The sequence below is a fragment of the Ovis aries genome, chromosome 9 (genome assembly GCF_016772045.2).
Source record: "Ovis aries strain OAR_USU_Benz2616 breed Rambouillet chromosome 9, ARS-UI_Ramb_v3.0, whole genome shotgun sequence".
Classification (NCBI taxonomy): Eukaryota; Metazoa; Chordata; class Mammalia; order Artiodactyla; family Bovidae; genus Ovis; species Ovis aries.
In genome coordinates this window covers 50,499,360-50,518,882 of record NC_056062.1, presented here as the reverse complement: position 1 = coordinate 50,518,882, position 19,523 = coordinate 50,499,360, and the positions used below count along the sequence as shown (strand labels likewise).

The 19,523-nt window shown below is 42.4% G+C and overlaps 1 protein-coding gene across 8 annotated transcripts in view; it reads left to right on the top strand.

Annotated features, from left to right (window-relative positions):
- The window catches only part of JPH1 (junctophilin 1), a 90,313-nt gene extending 71,606 nt beyond the window's left edge, over positions 1–18,707 (top strand). Inside the window, exons 4-6 of one of the 8 annotated variants that reach the window (XM_027973061.3) lie at positions 8,669–9,309; positions 16,160–16,255; positions 18,035–18,707. In XM_027973061.3, coding sequence (XP_027828862.1) covers positions 8,669–9,309; positions 16,160–16,240 — 722 coding nt within the window. In that variant the 3' untranslated portion in view covers positions 16,241–16,255; positions 18,035–18,707. Of the gene's footprint in view, positions 1–8,668; positions 9,310–16,159 lie in introns of those variants that run through there. The other 7 variants (XM_027973060.3, XM_027973058.3, XM_027973059.3 and 4 more) reach the window with 7 other exon arrangements.
- Positions 18,708–19,523: the final 816 nt, after the last annotated feature.

Genomic DNA, 19,523 nt, shown 5'->3' with positions numbered 1-19,523 from the left:
AAGCCAGTTGTCCCTCAGTAATAAATACATCACAGTAGCACAAGATGACAAGGGGTCTATTTGAGACAGGAGCTAAGGGGGGGTGGCAGTGATCCCCTTTGACCCACAGCCAGGACTACCTTCGGCAACTGTATAGAAAGCCTTTTCTGTACTGAGTATTATTGATTTTCTCAAGGGAGCATAACATGCTTTCCACTGTGCATTCTTCCCAGGGTGATCAAATTGGATAGACATTTCTGAAAGGGCTTTCAAGTACTTTTTTCTGAGTCAGACTGCGCGATTCATTTACATATCCCAGACACAAACGTTTCCTTTGTTGGGAATGAATGTGTCGTGCATAGAAGTCGTTAACCCTTGGAAAAAAGGATGTCTGTCATAGCTAATATTTTGAACTTTCATGGTAAGTTACCTCTTTTCAGGAGCCGGCAGTATTTCCAGAAGTTTCCCGTCTTAATTCAGTCTTACACTTTTTAGCTCAAATCTGTATTATTCTACAGTTCAATTAAAAACTACAGAAAAGGGACTTCCCTGGTGGTCCAGTGGTTAAAACTCTGTGCTCCCAGTGCAGGGGGCCTGGGTTCGATCCTGGTCAAGGAACTAGATCCCACATCCCGCAACTAAGACCAGGCACAGGCAAATAAATGCACATTAAAAACTGTGGCCATGTGGGATAGCTTAATCATTCAAAGGGCGTGGTTATAACAATAAAAGGCATTCAGATAGATGTATGTGACCGTGTATGTAGGTAATTGCATTCGTGTGTGTAGTTGAATTCATGTATGTAGACAATTGCATTCACACACAGAAACCTCAGTTGCCATGAGTAAGAGTGACACAGTGAGTCATACCCCCAGAACTTAGAAATAAGATTGCCCTCTGAGAGTTAAATGGACATGAACTTGGGCAAACTCCGGGAGGTGGTTGAGGGACAGGGAGGCCTGGCGTGCTGCTGTCCATGGGGTAGCAAAGAGTCGGACACGACTTAGCAACTGAACAGCAACAACTGAATGTTAAAATAAGCCCGTGAGACAGCACAGGAACGTATACAGTGATCATACGTGATAGGTAGTATGTCTGTAGTTCAGCAAGATTTCCTTGTGACCTGATTTAGTGTATTAGAACCTACCAAGGCTTGGTCACCCAAAGTAGTATTGAAAAAAAGAGTCACAGAGGCAAAAATACGCAGTGTCCATTCGAACGCTATCCAGAGGAGAGCGATGCTGTGGCCAGGACCTTGGAGCATTGTAGTTGCACTGGCAGGGACGTTGTGTTATGGGGAAGGACGCGGGGAGAGGTAGCCAGCCGTGTATGGCTTTATTGGCAGGATCAACCGAGTGAGGAAATGGATGCAGCAGGCGCGCTCAGCCCGATGCCGTTGGATACTTGATTCATCTCATGCCTCTGTCTCGATTCCGCCGCCACCAGTAACCTTCTAATTTTGGTCAAGCTTCTCGTGGAGGTCTGCCAGTGGGGAGAGCGTGCCCTGGTGGCATCAGTGCTGGTCCCGGCCTTTGTGACATTCACCTCGCTCATTGTGAACTGATGAATCGGTCTTCTGGTGTCACACGTCAGTCTTGTGAGCTTCGGCAACGGGAGTCGGCCCTGAGGGATGGCGCGGCTTCAAAGGGCTGATGAAACGGGCTTTCTGAGCCAGGAAAGCTGAGATAGGACTTGGGATGGTCACGGAAGAGGTGGTGGGGAGCTGGACATGGCGAAGGGTAATTGGGAAACTCTGTGTGTGGCTCTTTTACCCCCTACTGTTTCAGTTTCCTTCCATCAAGATGCCTTATTTTTTTTATTTCAAGTGATATTTATCAGTTGTGGGGGTGACTGGTCATGGGTGGAAAAAGCAAATGTGACTACATTATGTAGACTATATAGAGTATATTATGCATACATAGTATAGGTGACTATATTATGTATACATAGGTATAGGTGGCTATATTATATATACATAGTATAGGTGACTATATTATGTAGAGCCCTCTTGGGAGGTGACCCAAGCAACAGCCTCACAAGCTTCGTCTTCCTGGGTTTAAGCATGTGTATTAATTGACTTGGGCTGCTACAACAAAATACCATGGACATGGGAGCTTATGCAACAGATATTTTTCTTAGTTCTGGAAGCTGTAATTGCAAGATCTGGATGCTAACAAAATTGGGTTCAGGTGATTCTTCCTGGCTGGCAGACGGCATTTCCCCAGTCCATGAACCTGGAGGATGAGAACTCTGGTGTCTCTTCCAGTTTTTATAAGACCATTAAGGCCATGAGACTCATGAGAGTCTCCCCGCATGAGCTAAACTATCTCCCCGAGCCCCCACCACCAAGTAACATCACACTGGGGGTTAGGGCCTCAACATCTGAATTTGTGAGGGCAGGAGACACAAGTGTTCAAGGTATAAGAGCATGTATGTTACATACACATGCACAGAATATGTTGATTACTTCAAGTGAAGTCTTTTGGTATAGGTTACTTTGAGACAGTGTCAACTAAGCTCACACTTCTAGTATGAATTAGAAGTCCTAAGAATTGTCTGTACCTTGGAGTAGAAATGGCAAGCCATTCCATATTCTTCTGCCTTTGGAATCCCACGGACAGAGGAGCCTGGCAGGCCATAATCCATAAGGTCACAAAGAGTCAGACACACTAACACACATTATTAATATGTACTTTTTGTTAAGAAAAAAAAATGTTTCCTGGAATAGATAACATCTAAACTCACGTTACAGACCCCAGATTTGGAATAACTTTTTTTCATAGAGAAAGGGAAATGGAATAATCTACTAGTTGATGAGAAATTAGTAATGCGTGGGACTTCTGGTTATTACCACCTGTGTATCCCACTGTATCCCATTCGACACACATGTGTACTGAAAGCCTGCCGTGTGCACAACCCTGGCTAAGTGTCCTATAACTTGCAGACCGGAGTGCTACGGTTGTGTTCTAAGTTGCAGTACAATAATGGATGGGACTCTAAAGTCCTTTGGGAAAGTCTTTCCATATAGAACAGTGATCTGCCATCAGTTGTATAATTTTTAAAAAACCTTTCAATCTGGTCTTCTTTTAGTGATTGACAGTCCCCATCAAAAATACCTAATTTCCATGTAATGACTTCTGATGCTGCTACAAGCATGTGCACTGCCCTGGGGGGGGGGGGTCTTCATAGTGCCCCCCACCATTTCACAGAGGCTCACCTATGAAGAACTAGCTGAACGCCCCACTGTTTTCCATCTGCTGTATCTGCTCAGAGCCTTCATGCCAACTGCAACTCATAACCTCTCCGTGTGGGGGCCTGACATGTGCTCGGTGTCATTGTTTTGTGTTGTGTGGCACATCAGTTAGCAGGTGACCTCTGACTTCTTCCCAGAAACATCCCTTGCTGCTGCTAAGTCGCTTCAGTTGTGTCTGACTCTGTGCGACCCCATAGATGGCAGCCCACCAGGCTCCCTCGTCCCTGGGATTCTCCAGGCAAGAACACTGGAGTGGGTTGCCACCTCCTTCTCCAATGCATGAAAGTGAAAAGCGAAAGGGAAGTCACTCAGTCGTGTCCCACTCTTTGCAACCCCATGGACTGTGTGCAGCATGCCAGGTTCCCCTGTCCTTCACTATCTCCTGGAGTTTGCTCAAACTCATGTCCATGGAATACTGCTGCTGCTGCTAAGTCGCTTCAGTCACGTCCGACTCTGTGCGACCCCAGAGACGGCAGCCCACCAGGCTCCCCCGTCCCTGGGATTCTCCAGGCAAGAACACTGGAGTGGGTTGCCACCTCCTTCTCCAATGCATGAAAGTGAAAAGCGAAAGGGAAGTCACTCAGTCGTGTCCGACTCTTAGCGACCCCATGGACTGCAGCCCACCAGGCTCCTCCGTCCATGGGATTTTCCAGGCAAGAGTACTGGAGTGGGGTGCCAGTGCCTTCCCCGAGAAGCATCCCTTAAGGACTCAGAAATACAGTCTGTAAAAACAGACCAAAATGCTGACTGCAACAGCTCACAGCACTTGTCATCATTCTTCCCTGGCAATATTCTGACCCGTCTTTTTAAGGAACCGTGGCATCTCATCAGCTCTGTGGTGCTGGCATCGCGGCGTGGACACACGTTACCACATAGAATGAGCGCAGGCACACCACGCGCCCTCCAAGAAACCTGTCCAGGAAAAACTCCTGCCCTCCACACTATGTTAGACATTTTGCTTTAAAAGCACCTAATCTGACTCTGGAAAATCTAAGTCTGCATCCTCATTTAGCTGGCCAGTCCCCAGTTGACTATGCCACGTTGGAACCATTTCCAGCTGGATGCAGGTGAGGAAGGCTGGAGTTAGGTTGGCTCTAGTCAGCATACTTCTTGCCATACTGTTCAAATTTATTTTTGTGTGTGTGGAATCAGAAGTCTTTATTTCAAGGTCTCTCACTCTGGTGTCTTTTTTTCCCATTTATTTTTATTTTATGTTGGAGTATAGTTGATTAACAATGTGTCAGTTCCAAGTGCACACCTAAGTGATTCAGTTAGACATATACATATGTCTGTTCTTTTTCAGGCTCTTTTCCCATGTAGGTTATTACAGAATATTGAGCAGAGTTCCCTGTGCTCTCCAGGAGTTCCTTGTTGGCTATCTATTTTAAATATAGCAGTGTGTACATGTCCATCCCAAACTTGCCATGCTTTTAAATGCAAGCACTGGGTACATTAGAGTTACCTGGAGCATTTATTAAACCTCAAGATTTCTAGGCTTCGGTTAATACTTACTAAATTCTCTGGGAATCACACCCCACACGCCTCTGCTAGGCAGCTCATGGGGAACGCTGCTTTGAAGTATGTTTATTCTCTCATCCAGCCAATTTTTAATGGGTAATAAAGCTGGGAGATTGTGTTGTGTTTTTTTTTTTTTAATCTGAAAGGTGGTGCTAGTAAATTCTCTGAGCTCAACAGATTCTGAGTATCATCAGAAGCCCTGTAGATAAAGCTGAATGAATACGCCTGAAAACTATGTTTGAGAAGATGGGCACAAGTGAAAATGCCTTTCGGAAGACATTTAAGATAAGAAGCAATGCATGAGAGGTCTACAGATCTAAAGGAGTTGGCTAGACTGGTATTTAAGAGTTAATAAACAGTAAATATGTTCAGTGGAACCCAGAATATAGTTTTGTGAGGCCATTAATACAGAATCCTCCAGGGGCCAGATCAGTCTCAGCTTGGCCTATTCACAATGGCATAAATTAAGAGGTAGGGGGAGATCTATTTACCCTTTACAAAAAGTATTTGCAACTAGGCTTTGTATTCAGGTATTATAGGTCTTTGTTGTTTTTCCAAATAACTAAAGCATATCACTTTAATATAAATTTAATTTTTAAAAAATTCTTTTTCTGGGACCCACTATCACTCAATTGACTGAGTTTCCTCCCAAATAAACAACCTCTTGCCGCTGTTAGCATTTCAGCAGTCTCATCCTTTGCTGGCAGCTGTCACGTTGCTGGAACCTGTCAAAGCAGTTCCCATTTCAGCTTCTCATCTGCTTTCAGCAGTAGACACAGGTAAGACCAGTGGTTACCCAGATAAACCCTAAACTCTTAAGCATCGTGGTTCCAGTCTCACATTTTCAAATTGAAGCACGCGGGCTTTGTGACAGCTTTATTTCCTGTGGTTCAGTGACTCTGTTCTTCCAACTTTAAGAATGTATAACTAGCCACGTCTGCCAGAGTCTATTTTATTCCTGTTCTTTTTGGTGTGTGTATTTAAGTCAGACATTAGCTTTTCATATGCGTTAATCTTAAGATAGAAAGGTCTGCAAAAATAACTTTTGCACTTACCCCTTGGATTGAAGACATTGAAAGTACTTTGTAATTTGTGTTTCAGAGTTAGGTGACTTTAAGGGGGAAATCCATTGGCTTTAAGAGTCTTGCCTATTAATTACCTTTGCACAGAACATTTACTACCATGCCTAGATGGGTATTTCAGTCATGCTCTAAAATTGGATGAAAGTGAAGCACAAGTGAAACCAGTCTGATGAAATGTGGCGTTGAAGGGTGGGAGAAAATATGCCATCAGCATCCTGCAGAGGGGGTGTTGGGTGAAAATAAGTCTGCAGTAGATGAGGGACTTCTCCGTGAAAAACCAGGATAAATTCTTCTCGTGGGTTTTTGAAAGTCAGGGCGAGCCTGTTGATGAGAAACCTCCCCTTCCAGGGTTGCTTGCTCATGCTGCTTTCTCCTGGTGGTAATGGTGTAGTCAGAGCCCCAAGGAAGGAGCTGGAATGAAAAACGGCACCTTTTGAATAATTGCAGTTGCCTCTTTTTCTTCAGGCTTTCCTGATAGCTCAGCTGGTAGAGAATCCATCTGCAGTGCAAGAGACCCTGGTTCAATTCCTGGGCGGGAACGTTCACCTGGAGAGGGGATAGGATAGCCAAGCGAGATAACTTTCTCTGTGCCAAGAATTCATACTGTCATATTTAGTGGATTTAAAAGAAAATTGCCAGTTTTTGTAAAGAGAGCGCTTAACCTTAAGTTTAGAAAGGAAATCTCGATTGTTGACATGCGATCTTGACCTGTTTGGGAAGTTTGAATGCCGAGTGGTGGCTTTATCATCTGCAGGGTGGACTGTGAGATAGAACTCTTATGCTTTTGTCCCTTAGTGCAATCTATAAATGTGGGCCCTTGGGAATTCTCATTTCTGGGCTTAATATATTACATGTTGCGTGATATTTTATATTAAGGATCTACAGGAGCTGTGTGACTTTGGGTTTTTCAGCTACTGCAGCTGTTTCCATATCAGTAAAATCAGGATAATGCCCACTTGCTAGGATTTTCGTGAGGCTTAACACTTTGGAAAACACCTTGTATAATAAATGGCCATCTCACAATAAATAATTATTCAGATCATCCCAGGAAGAACGTGACTAATCGGTAATTTTTTTATTTTCATACAATTTTAAAGGTTATTTTCCATTTACAGTTATTCCAAGATATTAGCTATGTTCTCCGTGTTGTACAGTACATCCTTGAGCCTGTCTTACCACCTGTAGTTTGTATCTCCCACTCCCCGACCCATACACTGCCTGTCCCTCCCTCCCCACTGGTAACCACAAGATTGTTCTCTATACCTGTGAGCCTGCTAGTTTCACATATTCATGATGCTAAGTGAAATAAGTCAGAGAAAGACAAATGCTATCCCTTATATGTCAAATTTATTCCACATATAAGGGATACCATATGGCATTTGTCTGACTCATTTCATTTAGCATCATGCCCTCCAAGTCCATCCATGGGGCCATGCTGCTGCTGCTGCTGCTAAGTCGCTTCAGTCTTTTGTCAGTTTTGTGTGTCTAAACCTCTCCTTTATCCATTCATCTGTGAGGGAAGTAGTATGCATTTTTAACAATCAGGGATAACTGTCTTTCAGCCCCGCCTGGGGTGAGGGCTCGGCATGGAGGGAGGAAGGAAAGTTAATAGAGGCAATGCTCTGGAATTGACAAGAGCTGGTCAGTTCCTATAAGCAAGTTGGTGGGTGAGTTCTCCCTTGGATACTCCAGAGATGATACAGTCAGCTACCTCCCATTTGCAGAGAAGAGGGCCACTTGGACTAGGTGACCTTGATTTGATTTCCTTTGATGAGAAATGGTGGCCGGGTGATGTGGTGGCCAAAGGCTGTACAGGGGAGGCTACTGGGGAAGGGCAGAGTGCCTGGGAGCACATCTGAGGTCTGCAGAGACTCCCTTCTCCGGATGCTGGCCTCCTGAAGCGCTCACAGCTGGTGGGACAAGCGTGTGGTACAAGTTCTCCTTACTCTCCCCTAAACCTGCCCATAAAGTAACAATGCACCAGGGTCCCTTTTTAAAAACAGAATTCTTTTTTATAAAAAGAATATGTGATTGTTAATTCTAAAGTACTCAGAAAAAAAAAAAGTCTTGAGACTGCAGAGCCAAAGACAGCTGGCTTGTCTTAACTCTGATGCCTGCAGAAATGCGGCCGATGCAAAGCCAGACTCTGAAGGGCCTCTGAGTAAGTTATCCTGTGAAGTGTAACCTGGCACTTCGGTGTTTGTTTCTAACTGGGCGGTTTTAATGAAGGGTCATTAAAAAATAGGTTATATGCATGTTCTCCTCCTCCAATGTAGATGATTTTTTAAACATTCTTTTAATATTTTTAAGTGTTCTAACATATTAAATATTAAGCATACGAGTCAGTTTATTTTTGTATATGAGCACATACTTTGTATTTTAGTTATACCATGTAATTTGAACGTGCAGATTAATTATGGTGCTGTCAGCGGTGCTCCATCCATATGAATTCTGCCTCCCTGTTCTGCCAGTGGGAGGAAACAGTACAATTACTTGGGAAATCAGGACTGTCTCACCTTTATGGCTGTCAAAATAGTGTAAATTAATGGTACATATGTGCGTGTGGTGCTAAGTAGTGTCCAAATCTGTGCAACGCTGTGGACTGTAGCCTGCCAGGCTCCTCTGTCCATGGGAGTCTCCAGGCAAGTACATAATCACCTTAATCTTCTCCCAGGTTTGTGCTTAGTCAAAGCCTTATAAATACATTTTAGAGAAAAAGAGGAAAAGCTAAGTTGATTTAGCAAATATTTATATATCTGTAGCCATGAGAGGAATAAGCCTTTATGCCTTATTTTCATTTTATCACCTCCCCTTCTGTTGTCCACTTTCTCCCCAGGCCCAGATTACATCAAACAGAGATTTCAGGAAGGTGTAGATGCTAAAGAAAATCCCGAAGACAAGGTCCCGGAAAAGCCCCCCACACCAAAGGAATCGCCTCACTTCTACCGCAAAGGCACCACACCCCCAGAGTCTCCTGAGCCAAGTCCCAGACAAGGCCGCTCTCCCTCCCCAAAGCCCGCAAGGAAGCAGAACCCCAGTTCAGGGGCGAGACTCAACCAGGACAAACGCAGCGTGGCTGAGGAGAAGGTGACGGCTGCCGTCAACAAGCCCTTGACCTCCAAGGCCCCCCCAAAGGAGGTGGGGGCGGTCGTGCCCTCCTCCAAGTACTCTGGCCGCCACCACATCCCCAACCCCAGTAACGGGGAGCTGCACTCTCAGTACCACGGCTACTACGTGAAACTGAACGCCCCCCAGCACCCTCCGGAGGACACGGAGGAGGAGGAGGGGTTGAGCCAGTCTTCCTCGGCACTGGTGCACAAGCCGTCACCCAACAAGTGGAGTCCCCCTAAATCTGTGACAAAACCAGTTGCCAAAGAAAGCAAAGCTGAGCCAAAAGCTAAGAAGTCTGAACTTGCTATACCAAAGAACCCAGCAAGCAGCGATGTGCGCCCTGCTTTGGAAAAAGAAGCCAATTCAGTAAGTTGTACAAGACGTGGTTCCCTGTCCCTTTGCTCCTCTGGGTTCTTCTGGGTGGCATCAGGGGAGATCAACGCCTTGATGATGACAAGAGGCCCAGGGCTGTGAAGGGTAGCGTTTACTAGCACCAGTAGCCTAGCCACCAGGGGCTCTCTGGGCAGCATTTGCGACCTCCCTCAGGCTTCCTACAGGTGGGCTCACGTGACCGCCTTGTCCCAGCTCCACTTTCACAAGCCTTTACCAGCACGTGGCGGTAAGCTTCATGGGAGCTGTCTTATCAGCTCCAGCTGTGGTAACAAAAAACTATACCTTGAACTGAGCGGTTTAAAAAGCAAATGCTTATTTCTCACAATTCTGGAGGCTCAGTGGTCCCAAGATCAAGGCACCAGCAGATCTGAGGTCTGGTGAAAACCCACTGCCTGATCCATGGACCACGGGCCACCTTCTCCCTGAGTCCTCACAGGGCTAAGAAAGAGGAAACTAATACCGTCAAAGGGCTCCAACCTCATGACCTGATCACCTCCCAAAGGTCCATCCTCCACGGCTTAGGGCTTTATTGTGTAAATTTGGGGGCAGGGGACACAAACAGGCAGCCTATAACAACAGCTGACTGCTGGGGTGGGAAGGAATCATGGGCCTTGGCCCAGAGGCTGGCTGTTGTGCTCTAACCAGAAGGAGAGGTCCACTGCCATTTGCTAAGTTCTTAACTTGCCTTTAGACTCCACCCCACAACAGTCAGCATCTTTTGACAAAACGTCTTTTCTGGTTATTGTGAATTATTCTCATAAATGTTTAGTTTGGATTTTATTTAATAGCCAGGCTTTTCAGAACTACTACTTTCCTGTATAAGATGTGAAAATTTTCAGTTGGTTAAGAAAGTTACTTTGGTTTTCTAATTCTTCAGAGTGTAAATCTTCCTAAAATTTCAGTTTTCTCATAGATGCTAGTTTTATTATGAGTCTTCACCATTTACTGTTTTTATTATTCAACCAGAAAGCTCTCTGATATCCTTATTCAGTAAGATTTAAAATTCTATTAAATTGTTCACCTGGTCATATGGCTTTGGAAAAGATTGTAATTTAGGGAAGAAGCCACAGTTGACCCAGTATTGACTAGTAATTTCTGAGACATATTTGCATAAAGGTATAGATTAATATTTTGGCCAACAAGAATATAACCATTGGTTTACTTTTGTCTGTTCAGTCTGCTCATAGGTTTAACACTGAAATTCATTTTTCAACTAACTTTTATGTTTGAAATTTCTTAGGTTTATTTTGCTAATATCTATTAACATGGGTTCCCACCTTCTTTAAATTCTCACCTTTTTAATTATCTAAATATAAATTAATCAAATTAACATGATTAACTTTCCAAGAGTCAAGTGCTTATATAGATATGTGGTTTTCAAAACAGTAACTTTGAGACTCACTGTTTAGTAAGCCTTTTTTTAACATTGATATATCAGTATCCTGATACTAAATACGTCTGAATGTTATTACTACTGAATTTGTTAAATGTGATAACCTCTCTTTTGGCTTTCAGCATTTATCCATAGGGTTAGTCAAGTTTCCCATATAAATTGGTATTAGTATGCTTGATTTACAAGAGGAAAATTCAGACAATACAAGGCTATATCGTTTATACCTTTTGGGTACCCATTAGTGGGTTCAGTTGATTTTCAGAACTTCCTAAGAGAAAGTATATGCCCCAGTTTCCCTCACATTAGGTGAGTTACCTAGTTCTTACCTGTAATAAACTGTTACTGATTGGTATGTTTGGTGAATTAGCGCCTTCTTGTTTAGAAACAGCATCTGTTTCGTGGAAGTGCAGAACATTTGGATTCTGGGAGTCAGCCAAGCATCGTGCAGCTCTGCAGGCTGGTCTCTAGGGTTCCCTTGGACACCCCAGAATAGGAGGCGGCCAGCAGCTCTGTACCTCTGTTAGGAGCTGGAAGTCAGGGCTGAATTGGTGCCTGTGTGTGAAGAGTTTAACAATTAATCTTCCTTCCTTGATAACAGAAAGCTGCCTTTCACACCCCTGATAACTGTTTTCTTCACAAGGAACGTCGCTCAGTCGTGTCCAACTCTTTGCGACCCCGTGGACTGTAGCCTACCAGGCTCCTCTGTCCATGGGATTTTCCAGGCAATAGTACTGGAGTAGATTGCCATTTCCTTCTCCAGCGGATCTTCCCAACCCAGGGATGAAACCCGGGTGTCCTGCATTGTAGACAGAGGCTTTACCATCTGAGCCATCGGGGAAGTCCTCTTCACAAGGAGTTAGGAAAGTGACAGAATCATCCTGAAGGTAGTCAGTGAATGACCTTTAAAACAAAAGAGCGCTACATACAATTTTGAAATTAAGACAGTGTATAAGTTGCAAGTTTACAAATAACAACTTGGAAACTCGTGGAAACATTCACACTAAAGCAGACATTAGGGGGGAAACCAGACTGAGTTCCTCTTTGTGAGACAGTGTGAGAGGTCCACTTTGAATCAGAATCACCAAGCAATTTGCAGAATTGTAGTCAGCCAACTTACTGAGAGTGTAGGCTACTAGCTAAGGGTGTGGCCACTTATGCCAGACACCATAGGTTCAGATCCCAGCTGTGTTACTTACCAGCTCTTTGACTTTTAGGCAAGTTTCTTAACCTGCTCTGACTTAGTTTCTTCATCTGTACCTATATCAAGCTTTGTGAAGATTAATATCAGTGGTTGTGAGTTGATAACTTGTAAAGGTCTTAGTTCCTTGCATAGGGTAGGTATTCAGAAAGCATTGACTATTATTAAGTTCACCTCAACACTAGTTGGAGCATAAACGGTTCCTAAATATTTTCCAGTAGATTTTGATCCCTCCTCAGGATCACCCTGGGTATTGATTCCTAGAAATAGAGAGAATCTTCGGGGACACAGGCTAACACTGGGAGAAGGGGAGCCATAACAAGGATTACTTTACAGCCTTCCTCCAGTCTGTGACTCCTGTGGGCAGTGGCTGCATGTGGACTCATGTCCCAGGAAAGTACATTCTGTGTGATGCCAAGATTTTTGTAGGATTTTTGCAATATGGCAACTGGAGAACCTTATGATCAAAGAGACTTGTGAGTGGTCTTCTAGTTAGGAGACTCAACTCCTGAGAACAACCCACACTTTTCTCTTAGCAGTTACACTGATCAGCTTCCAAGTTTGAGATTTACCCAGCCTTTCTTCTGAATTGTTAAAAAACCTAAGGCAGCCATGTCAGATCAGGTCTGAATCACACACACAGTAAACACATATAATTAACTTGTGCCCTTTTCATGTTTTTGGAAAAGCTTGAAGTTTAGCAAATTGTACTAACTCTTCAGAAAATTCTTCATAATTTTAAATGAGTGATAGTCTCTTGAAGAAAAAACTCCTTGAGTTAGAATTTCTTTCCATAGTTTGACTTCCTGCACTTTCGTTTCTAACTGCCTGAAAGTGTCTTCTAATCAAGACTTGTACTGTGCCCTGCCCCAACAGCTTCTTGTATTACACCTGTCTCAGTCAGTCTTCAAAAGCAAGACTGACTTTTTTTCTTTTTACTATTTTAAGCTACAGCTGGCCACTGCAGTCATATTTATGAGACTTCACCTTAAAGCTTTACACTCTGTACCCAGCCCAGGTGTCTGACGAACACAGAGGTCATGTCTTGATATCCACCTGTTAAACATAGTGTCCCAGAATTTATTTTTTTTACCTGGCTGTTTGAGCCTTTTATTGCCAGTTTACTCTTACCTAAACTGAGTCATCTTTAAAAATACCTTTGTAAGTGGAGCTATACTGGTAGGATAAATATATGTGTATATTAGAATATATATGGAAGAAATACTTATTCAATAGAAATTATGTCTGTATAAATATACACAAACCCAAAATACTCACCAATTCAAAAAGTTAGATAAATTCATGGAACCTTTTAAGGACTCAGAGTGGGAGTGAAAGGTCCAGGCACACCTTTACTGAAAGTACTTTCTCTATCATTCTGCTTTCTCAGGGTCCCCTGTAAGTCACTGGACTTTGCATCATATTGGTTTGACGTTACTTTCCCTGTCTTCTTTCATTATCACTCACTGTCTTGAGGAATTATGAAATGAAATCCACTAATCCAAAAGAGTTGAAAGGATCCCAGAATTCTTAACACATTCCTAAGAAAATCTAAACACATTCAGTGAGCAAAGTCTATTCAGTATGTATATTAATAGCATTTCCGTAATCTCCGGCCTAACTAATAATGTTGAAAGATCATCAATTATTTTCTGAGTTCTAACACATTATTTGTGTGTTCTAAGTTAACCATAAATGAGTTACACAGGTTAGTACTCTCCTATTAATTTAGAACACAACTATTCTAAAAGACCCATTGATCATTATCAAGAACTGATGTTTTTCTGATACTATGGGATATCGATGAAAATGCCATGTTAAAGAAGTTGATGGTAAATTATTTTTAAACTACGGCCTGTGACTTTAATAGAGATGAAGGACATGTAGTTCTGAAGTGAACAGACCAAAGGTGTTTAATCTCAGTTCTAATTCATTCAAACTGGCTGAGTAACCTTGGGCAAGACACTTACCTTTTTGGAGGTTGGTAAAAGGGAACTAATAATCACTGTGAGGAATTATTTTCCTCCCTTGGAGTTTAGGAACTAGGCTTTTTCTTGTAAGAATACCTCTATAACACCCATTTTTATTCCTCCTCTCTGTCACCCTGATTTTATGAATCACCCTGTTCTTCATTTAATACAGTGAATATATCTGTTCAGCCACCACATCTATAGTACTTGGAAAAGTGGAAGGTGGGTTCTCATTAAATACTGGTTGTCTGGATGAACTGGACAGCCCTTAAGTGTGGGTACACAGTGGTGAACAAGGAGGACCCCTGTGGGACTCAGTCTAGGGGAAAAGATGGCAGTTAACAAGAAAGGACAGTAAGGTGTGAAGTGTTAGGACACAGAAAGAGGAGGCACTCTGACCTCTACCAGGGAGGATGTGGCCTCATCCAGAAAGGAGGCCGCCTTGAAGGACACAGGATTCAAGCCCTGGACCCCGTGAGATGAGCACTAACCAATGGCAGTTCCAGCCTCCCTTACTCACTGACCACCCCCCACAAACCACATCATTATAGCATCTGAAGACTGACACAGTTTCACCGTAGTGTACAACTCTTGCCTCGTCCATAAAATGAGAATAAAACTACCTACCCCACCTCCCTTATAAGGCAAGTTTTAGAGCACTTTTAATGCTACTTAAGAATTAGACACTATTTTAATAGTTAATACCAAGAATGCCTCTTTATGATAAAGATAGCCAAATATAACCAGATATAAACAGATGGGTCATACAGCAGTTTTGTTTTGTATTTAAAAAAAGTAAATTTGGGGCGCTTTAGACTGTGTGGTATTTATTATAGTGGTACTTACCAAAATAGGATTCTGTGATTTGTTAAAATATAACTTGATTTCTGAAATGCTGTGGGTGTGAGCAGAGAAATTAAAAATTAGATCTTGCACAGTAATTTACGAAAGGTTCAACTTCCCACTTGCAGTTTTTACATTAAGAAAAGGATGGTATCCAAAAAGAAAACCAGGAAAAACAAGAGTCAAAGAACCTCCTCCTGAGTTTTTCCTGAACTTTGCCGGAGCAGCCTCACCATCCTTCAGATTTCACTCTCCTGTTTCCAGCTGCCTTGATGAGGAAATGATTTCTTCCTAGTCCAAATTGCTGCTAAGTCGCTTCAGTCATGTCCAACTCTACGACCCCACAGACGGCAGCCCACCAGGCTCCTCTGTCCCTGGGATTCTCCAGGCAAGAACACTGGAGTGGGTTGCCATTTCCTTCTCCAATGCATGAAAGTGAAAAGTGAAAGTGAAGTCACTCAGTCGTGTCTGACTCTTCGCGACCCCATGGACTGCAGCCTACCAGGCTCCTCTGCCCATGGGGTTTTCCAGGCAAGAGTACTGGAGTGGGTTGCCACTGCCTTCTCCGAATCCAAATTATACCCCACCTAACAAAAACACATCTCTAATTCCCATCAGTTTTAAACCCATTATGGTGAGCTGTGTCTCACCCAGACTGTTGCCCAGTGTTTTAAGGTGAAGTCAGTTATTTTTTAAGTCATTTTTTAGGTTTAATCAATACTAGGTTCATTTTGTATGAAAGCTCAGAGATGACTCCATCTAAACACAGCATAGCTATTTTTAGTTTATACCTTTTAGAACTGCTGTTGTTATTCTTGCTTTATTTGCTGCAACTGTGTTGTTGTTGTTATTCACACACTAAGTTACGTCCAGTTCTTTGCAGTCCCTTTGGATGGCAGCATGCCAGGCTTCCTTGTCCTTCACTGTCCACTGGAGTTTGCTCAGACTCATGTCCATTGAGTTAGTGATGCTATCTAACCATCTCATCCTCTCCCAGCCTCTTTTCCTCCTGCCCTCAATCTTTCCCAACGTGAGGGCCTTTTCCAATGAGTCAACTCTTCACATCAGGTGGCCAAAGTATTGAAATTTCAACATCAGTCCTTCCAAATGAATATTCAGGGATGATTTCCTTTAGGATTGACTGGTTTGATCTCCTTGCTGTCCAAGGAACTCTCAAGAGTCTTCTCCAGCACCACAGTTTGAAAGCATCAATTCTTAGGCACTCAGCCTTCTTTATGGTCCAACTCACACCTGTACATGACTGCTAGGAAAACCGTAACTTTGACTATATGGACCTGCAACTGTGTTGTGTCTTTTTAAGTATTTTTGGTAATTGGTTTTGTGAGCTAATTTAACTATTGCTATTAACATGGAAAGGTGACACTTAGAGTTTTCTGTTTCGTTCTGTTTCATTTCCAGGGCCCTAATTCAATCATGATCATCCTCGTCATGCTGTTGAATATCGGGTTGGCCATTCTTTTTGTTCACTTTCTAACTTGATTGGAATTAGGAAAGGTAAGAATAGCCTTAATTTCTATATAAAATCACAATCTATCACATTCTTTTCCCCTATTCAGATTTACATTTTTTTTTAACAACCGTGCATTGTCCTTCAATTTAATTTTGGCTGCGCCTGAATATGATTCAACATAGTTACTTAATGATATCACTGTTTTGACCCTTCGGTGAAGTCATGACAACTAGTGGTGTGAGCCCACGGTCCTCTGCAGTGGTGTCATCAGCCCTTTAAATGGCACACTCCAGGCAGACTCAGACACAGGGAAGGAGGCTTGGAATTAGGATGGGCTCACGAGAGAGAGAGAGAAAGATGGAAAATTCAACCGGAGGACCTGTCCAGTCCCCCTGGGAAGGCGTTGTGGCTGTGGGGTCCTCTGGGAGCTGAAGCAGGCAACCATGTTGGAGAGCAAAACTTAATAATCATTCTCTCTTAACATCTGCTGAAGCAGCCCCATCCGGCGAAGTTCTTGGCATTGGCTACTCCATCTGTCCTAGCAGAGTGTGACTAAACTGGAGATGTATGGAGCTGCTTTTTTTTTTTTTTTTTTGATGGAAGTCAACAGCTGCCTTACTATTTTACCATCTGACGTTGCTAGTAGGGAGCTGGGGAAACAAACGACCGCCCTAGGAATGCGGTCGGAGGATTGTGTTGCTGCGGCCATGGTTCCAACATTCACTCCTGTCTCAGTAGAGGAAGTAGGCAGCAGCATCACTCACCAGTCTTATGCCACGACCTGCTGCTTTCTCATCTCCTGGAACGTCCCGGGAGAGAAGGTTTTGTCGGCTTGTGCACGGTTCTGTTCATTTCTGCTGTTTACTTAAATCTGATGTGTGGTCACCTGCAGCGTGCGGTCCTGGCCGGAGGAAGCACACGTGTCACATCTCGAGGAAAAGAAAACAACAGAATTCTAGAGAAGATGTGTTTATTTTGATAGCAATACATCATTCTTCATGTCATTTTTAGTCTTCCTAAACCTGTAAAAGGCTATTTAAAATTTAGCAATTTGAAGGCATTATACCTAAGAAATCACTTAAACATTTTTAAAGCTACTGAGATGAATTTATTTATGCACTTCGGAGGTGCTAAATTTTAAAAGCTGAAAGACAACAGAAGTCTAAGAAGTGTAGTCAAAATGTTGCATGGGTTGCAGTAATCAGTGTTTAAAGGATTCAGTTTCATTGCTGACGTACTTTACCAACCAAATAAAATCTTGTCAGTGGCTATGTTAATTCCCATGAAAGTTAAGCAAGATGCTATTAATAACTGCTCTTCTTTTTTTTTTTTTTCCCCAACTTACAAATTTTCGTTGAATACATTCAGGTAGAGCATAAAGCTTCGTTCAATCAGTGCTTCTCAATTTTATGCCTTTCATGTTTTTCATAGTCCTTTTGTAATTTTATTTCACACTTTAAAGGCGTAGACAATTTTTAAGTATCTGTCTTTTGCAGTCCTTTGTTATTCTGACATAAACTGATTTTTTTGCTGTTTTATAATTTATTCTTTATTACTCAGAAGCATGCTTATTTAGAGAAACTATGTGGGCTTTATATAATTATTTAAAAAGAAAATCAGGAGAGGAAAGTTGTCCATTTAATCTTGGTAAAACATTGAGGAGAGGGAGCTATTCCTAAGTATTTTCACGATCTGCATGGTGTAATCAGATTCTTCTTACCTTATTTGCTACCATTTCGATGCAGAAGAGAGAAGTCCTATGTTAGCACAGATGTGGAGTGAGTGTCACCTGCAGGGCAGTAACCCAGTGGTGTTTTTTGCAGAAGTGCAATATGTTGAAACTCCCGGGTGTGACCGATATGGAATAAAGAAGAAAGCAGAAAGAGAGCAAATGAAAATTACATCTTGTATATTTATTTTTTACATCTTCCTTTGACTTTTAAATCTAGGAAGTACGTTTTTACCCAAGAAACGTTTCAGTTCCTGTGTCGATCTCCATACTCTCACTGCTCCTTCCTAACCCCATAGCTCTTGATGCTGGGAAAGCTGATTTTTTTTTTAAAAAAAAATGAAATAAAATATTTAATCTTAAGTGTTTATTTCAAATGTGTAATGCTTTGGAAGTAATGGGTAACAGATAATAAAGGATATGTTTATAAAGTGAGCATGTTGGTTCCATTTATAAATATATGTATGATTTATAAGCTTTTTTAAAACAAAGCTCAAATTGTTGGTATTTTTCTAAAATGTGCACAGCTGTATTTTACATGAAAGGCTCTTTCTAATGGGTTGTTATACTGTACTCTACATTTTGGACAGCATATGAAGTCTGCCAATGTACTTAATAAAACATGACTTTGTTTATTTAAAGTTTCTTGCTGTGAAAAAGAACTCCCTACCTGCGAGTTCCGTTATTTATAATCCTTGAAACCAAAATGTATAATGTACAGTTTTCACAACTGTATCTGCTCTAATAAAAAGTTGGTTATTAATAAAGTTGCAGGTGTGTTTCCTTTAAGAGTAAATTACTGTCTTGAGTTATGTGGAATTTTTTGATGGTGTTGAAAGAAAAATCTGCTGAAAAATTAATAATAGAAATGAGGGGCACGCAGCACAGTGCTCAAAGAATCCACCTAGCAGAAAGTTACAGTGCTGCACCATTATTTTTTTCTATGTTTCTTTCACCTTGGGCCTTTCAAGTAATTTTGCAAAATAAGATTCTTGGCTCTGCTCTTTGCCTCCATTGTGTATGTGCTCAGTCATGTCCAACTCTTTGCAACCCTATGGACTGTAGCCCCCCAGGCTCCTCTGTCCCTGGGATTTCCCAGGCAGGAATACTGGAATGGGTTGCCATTTCCTTCTCCAGGGGATCTTCCCAACTCAGGGATTGAACCCATGTCTCCTGCATCTCCTGCACTGGCAGGTGGATTCTATCAACTGAGCCACCAGCCAGAGTCATTAACTGTATTAGTGCCTTATCCCAAGTTTTAAGTCCATTCCTGTTTTCAAGGAAAACGTCAAGTTGAAGTAAATCTCCTGCACGGGCACTTTGCAGTTAGTTTTTTGACCGTTGTGGGCCAGAGAAATCGATATGTCACTCTAGCCCCTGCTGCTTAGGAACAAGCAGCTTGAATAAACTTACACTTGAAAAAACTTGCTGCAAACAGAACTTGCAGCCTATGAGGAATAATAAAAAGGGCTTCTCTAGAACAGCTTCCCAAGAAGCTGCCACAGCACCTTTAAATCCCAAATTGGTCACTCCGATTGCGAGCTCAGGCATCAAAGACCCTCACAAACATAACAGATTTATCA